We start from the raw sequence: 5,197 nt of genomic DNA, 5'->3' as shown, positions 1-5,197 counted from the left end.
GGCCTGACCAGTGCCACATAGAGGGGGAGCAAGACCTCTCTGGACCTGTTAGTGATGCCCCTGTTGATGCATGACAGGGTGCGGTTGGCTCTGCCTATTGCTTCGTCGCATTGGCGACTCATATTCATCCTGGAGTCCATCCTGACTCCAAGATCCTGCTCTGCCTCTGTGCTGCTGAGAGGGTCAGCCCCTAACCTATAACCATAATGCTGGTTCCCTCTCTCCAGGTGCAGCACTCTGCACTCGTCCTTGTTGAACCACATCCTGTTCAGTTCAGGACTTGTGGTTATGCTTTCAAAGTAATGTTATAAAATAGTGTATAACCAAAGACTTTAAATATCATGAGGAGCTCCTTGATAGTACCTGCCCTTTAATGACATTTATCAGCCACTGTTTACCAAAAGGCCTATGTGATTATTATAACACCACCATTTTCTCAGTGGTGGCAGATGACAGAACAAGGAATAATGGTCTCTAATTGCAGCAAGGGAAGTTTAGGATGGATATTAGGAAAAACTCTCTCACTAGGAGGGTGGTAAAGCACTGGAATGAGTTACCTAGAGAAGTGGTGGAAGCTCCATCCTTGGAGGTTTTTAAGCTTGACAAAGCCCTGGCTGGAATGATCTAGTTGGGGATGGTCCTGCTTTGAGCAGGGGATTGAACTAGATGACCTCCTGAGGTTCCTTCCAATCCTAATTTTCTATGATTCTATTACACATACAAAAATAAATAACTTAAACTGAGTTCAATGACTCAACTATAGATTTCGAATCCTAAAGCCCTGTGTGAACTCCATTCTGTAGTTTAATATCAAATGAATTGAGACATTTTATAAAGCAGTGAACTCTGTAATACTCAATTAAATGTTGTACTAGAATGGATCACCATCACTAAGTGACAAAAAAAGTTGTGGCATATCCAATGTGTATTCCTGTGAACCACTCTAGGCTAAAGTCTGTTTCCACTAAAGTCAATGAGAGCTTTGTCACTGACTCCAGTGGAAGCAGGATTGAACCAAAGTGCAATACAATACATGAAGTAGTTTGGTTTGACCTCTTTGAAGAAAACATCTGTTCTATATCACAGCCATCTGCAGTACTCTGTACTGCAGACTACAGCCATCTATTTTATACTACATACAAAATAGGGGGCCAATGCTGAACTATATAGGAGTTTTGTCTGAGTAAAGACTGGAGGATGAATCCTGTACTAAACAATCTAATTGTGTGATCTATGCACAGTAAGTACAGACCATCAGTGTTGTTAAAATTTTGCATTAGTAATTTTATTAAATACTTGAAATAATCTTCTTTCTCCGTTGTTTTCTTCAGGGATTTTCTTGTTAATGGACACAGGCTATTGGTGTTTTAAAGTACTGTCCATATACACACGTATACATAACATCAGTGCTTTCCATCCCTCTAAATCCACCCATGAGTCCAAGGAGATCAGTGGAATTGCTTAGGATTTACACAAAGGTAACTGAAAATAAATAGACAACAATGTCCACTTCCTTTCTCTCCTTCTTTGTTTCTGCATCCATTTATTCACCAGTCTCCAGGCTTCCAATACCAAACAGTGAACAAAGAGAACCATTTTTCTAATTTGCCTTCTAAATTTTCAGTTATTTTACTAAATCCTCTTATATTCATCCCATAAACTCCATCCCCTCAGTGCAAAACCCTGCCCATCTCTATGTTATGTGGATGTATATTTTTTCGTATAAACTATAGTATCTTTTTTAGGAATGAGGCAAGGAATGCAATAAAACACTTTTGGCCAACAAATTTTAGTCATCTTTGTTCCTTTCTCCCCCACTTTTTTAACATAAACAGTCTGTTCTGAAAAGTCTTAACAGTCCCGTCTTTATAAGGTTAATTAGAATGGAATACTTTAGTGGAAGTATTAAAATAAGCTAAATATTTTAAGTGTCTAATTTATTACTATAACAGTCACATCCTTAGAAATATGTTAGGGCTCTTCACAGCATCTTTAATGGTAAAAAAGTTTACATTTGCAAAAGAAATTAGCCAATTTGCTTTGTATCCATTTTACTGTAGCTCATATTAATCAAGTTTTCTGGAGTTGAATGATTTAAGCATTTGACATCTGAAACTTCTGTGGCTTTTTGTATAAGCAAAGAAAACAGTGATAATGGACAACTTCCAGCTGCAAACCTCCTTTGACATTCTACAGGTTTTACTTTGACTAATGAATTCAAGTTTTCCAAAACAATATCTTGGTGATATGAAAAGAGACATTTCTTGCTGCTATGAAAGTATGAGCTTAAGTCTTGTATTTTACATTGACTCAAAAATGGAAAGTGAGAGTATTTAAATTTTATTTCCAAACACACATTTCATTTACCCTTGGGTTGCCAAGCACAATACAGTTGACTGAGAGACATTCACATGGTCTAAAAGGGCTTGGTACAGTCATCCTCTATGCTGATTGGTAATTACTGTCAGCTATTGCCTGGTTAGCTATTGACTGAGAGATGGTTATAATGACTGCAGGATAAGCTAAAGCAGATTGTGCAAATACATTGTAGAGAAAAGACATATTTTAAAGATAATAACCCAGCATATACTGGAAATAGATTAATTGTGAGCAGGGTCTACATCTTAAGGCATTATATCACTATCTCAGCCCAAGGGGGCAAAAGTTTTCCACAAGATCGCTCCCATCTACACATTACTGATATGTCCACATTCACATACAAGTTTTAAAGTTATTTTTTTCCTCAAAAGTGTTTGATTGGGAATATTTTGTTTGATGCAATATGGCTGCAAATGGAAAAAAAATTGTTGGTTTCCTATTTCATCTTCTTTTGAAAACTGCTGTTTTGATCTGATTGTTGGCCCTGATTTGCTTCCCATTTCAGCTAAAGTTTAAAACTATGTAATTCCAAGCAGATGAGCCTCGGAGTCTAACCCTATAATTATACCTTCTCTTTTTACCCTCTAACTTCAGACCTTCCATTTTGACTTTTTGATTCCCAGATCACAGAGTTTTAAAGTACACCTTGGCATCCAGGCAAGTCTGGCTCAACTAGACACGTTTATACAGTCTATATATCTGTAGCTGAGTTGTGAGAGGTACGTAAAACCCCTTCTGGTTAGCAAGCATGCACTCTTTCTCCAACCCCAAAAACAAAACACACACTCCAAGCCTATGATCTTTATTATTTATTGAGCACCATCTGTGTGCTTAGTACTGTACAAACAGAGAGAAAGACAATCGCTGCTCCCAGGGGACCATCTTACGGAGACAAATGTTCTCATATCTGCTGCCAACACTAAGGTTGAGTCAGCTGAGGTTACTAATTTTACTATTTTGGGCCCTGAGAAATTCTACTGAAAAAGACTGGATGCTGAAGAATACCTCAGTATTAAATCCACTTCTCAAAGGATGATGTAGTTTAGCAGGCTGGTATTCATTCAGAATCAGATCTTGCCCAAAGTCTCAAATAACATTAGGTATGTAAATCCATATTTAAGCACTTAATAAAGCTGATTTCCAGATGAAGAAAGCTGGAGATGTGGTGCTTACCACTATGGTAAACTGGGTCTGATTGTACATGACCAACTTGCTGCACCCAAGTTTGAAAAGTTTGGCTTGCATAACTTAAAATATGCCTGTTCCCATAACAGCTTTTTTTCAGAAGATATCTTTGCTCCAATGCTATGCTGAAGCTGTCTCAAAGCAGAATTTAGCATATTTTAAACTAAGGGGGTATAAAGAGCCTCAGTAATTTAAATCAAGTTATTATCATGAGCCCTAAACCCCATGCTTTAGTATCTATTAACTTTGCAGAAAAACCCCTCTATACATCCACTTCCAGTGATTGCTTGAGAATGGCATTCTGGCCTTGCTGACCTCTGTGACAAAGCTCCCGTGGACTTCCTTGCAGTTAGGATTTCACGGTAGGCTCTTAAAGTAGCATCCCAAACTGCAGGCAGTGCCACATAGATAGTGACACAATCAACAAAGAGCAGGGGACTTCCCGGACAATCCTGACAATCGCTGCTGTTCCGCACTTTACCCCAAAGGTCTGGTATCGGGTATCACTGAACAAGAAGGGTTGATGCCAAAGCGAAGGAAGTCCCCGTGTGTTTAGGACCCCCTCCGCTTTGAACAGACGACAGCAGGACGTTTCACACGGACCAAAGGCCCCCTTCCAAGAAGTGCCGGCATCAACGTGGGTGCAACTTGTTCCCTGAACGGAGCTTCCAGTGGCCCTTTCTAACCTCCCAACGTTTCGCCAGCCCATGTGTGGCAGTGGCCGGCAAGCCTGGCAGTGGAGGGTTGCACCTTCCATGTCTGACCAATCTCCTGGCGTGCGGAGGGAGACTGTGGAGTGGGGGGATTCCCAAACGCCCTACATAAGCCACCTCCGCTCCCTCCCAACTCGAGATGAACTCCTTCAGGCCAAGCGCGGGAGTCATGAACTCCTCCAGCCTCCCCGTCAGGGAGCCAAGCTCTGCTCCACCCGTGCCCAGCGCAGGTCCTCAACTAAGCAGAGGCAGCGCACTCCCCTCCCCACCGCAGCGCAGGCACTCACCGTGCAGGAGCAGGGCTAGGAACAGGTACCTGACCAGGCTGCAGTAGGGAAAGGACATTTCCAGCTCTGCTCCTGCTGCTCTGGGAGCGGCGGCTCAGGCTTCCCGCGCCCCCCAGCGCCGAGGCATCCGCGCCCACAGCCCGGGCGTGCGGGCGGCTGCGGGCTCCGGGCCGGTCCCGGCGGCGGGGGCCAGCAGCGAGCGGGCGAGTCCTCCTGCCCGAGCCGCCTGCTGCAGCCGCGCCCCTCTCATGTGGGCACCGCTGCCCCCAGGGCTCCGGCCTGGCTGCCCCTGGGGCTGAGCTCTGCCTCCGCTCCCGCCTCTGGCCCCGGCTGCTGCTTCGCGGCTCCTCTTCATAGTTCCCCTTCCCGCAGGAGGAGGAGGAGGGGGAGGAGGGGTCAGGGTCAGGGAGGTGGGGACTCCGCCAGCAGACGCCCTGACATGAAAGGCGAGCAGGGGGCCGCCTCCCCCGGCGCCTGGCCTGCAGCCAGCCTCGCTCCCTCCACACGCGGGGCTCCTCGCCTCCCGGCCCTCGCGCTCGCCCCCAGGGGAGCTGGAGGGAGGGGAGCTGGTCCTGCCTGCACGGGGGAGATGCACTTGCACAGCCCAGCCAGGTCCCCCAGGGAGGCAGACCT

At 44.9% G+C, this 5,197-nt stretch overlaps 1 protein-coding gene across 1 annotated transcript in view; it reads right to left on the bottom strand.

Annotated features, from left to right (window-relative positions):
* Positions 1–4,712, bottom strand: part of APCDD1 (APC down-regulated 1) — a 38,431-nt gene extending 33,719 nt beyond the window's left edge. The window contains exon 1 of the mRNA XM_019545926.1: positions 4,565–4,712. Coding sequence (XP_019401471.1) covers positions 4,565–4,622 — 58 coding nt within the window. The 5' untranslated portion in view covers positions 4,623–4,712. The remainder of the gene's footprint in view (positions 1–4,564) is intronic.
* Between the last annotated feature and the right edge of the window lie 485 nt (positions 4,713–5,197).

This window comes from Crocodylus porosus, unplaced genomic scaffold (assembly GCF_001723895.1).
Source record: "Crocodylus porosus isolate Cpor-Errol unplaced genomic scaffold, CroPor_comp1, whole genome shotgun sequence".
NCBI lineage: Eukaryota > Metazoa > Chordata > Crocodylia > Crocodylidae > Crocodylus > Crocodylus porosus.
The sequence above is the reverse complement of the archived record's forward strand: the minus strand, read 5'-3'. Positions and strand labels throughout refer to the sequence as shown.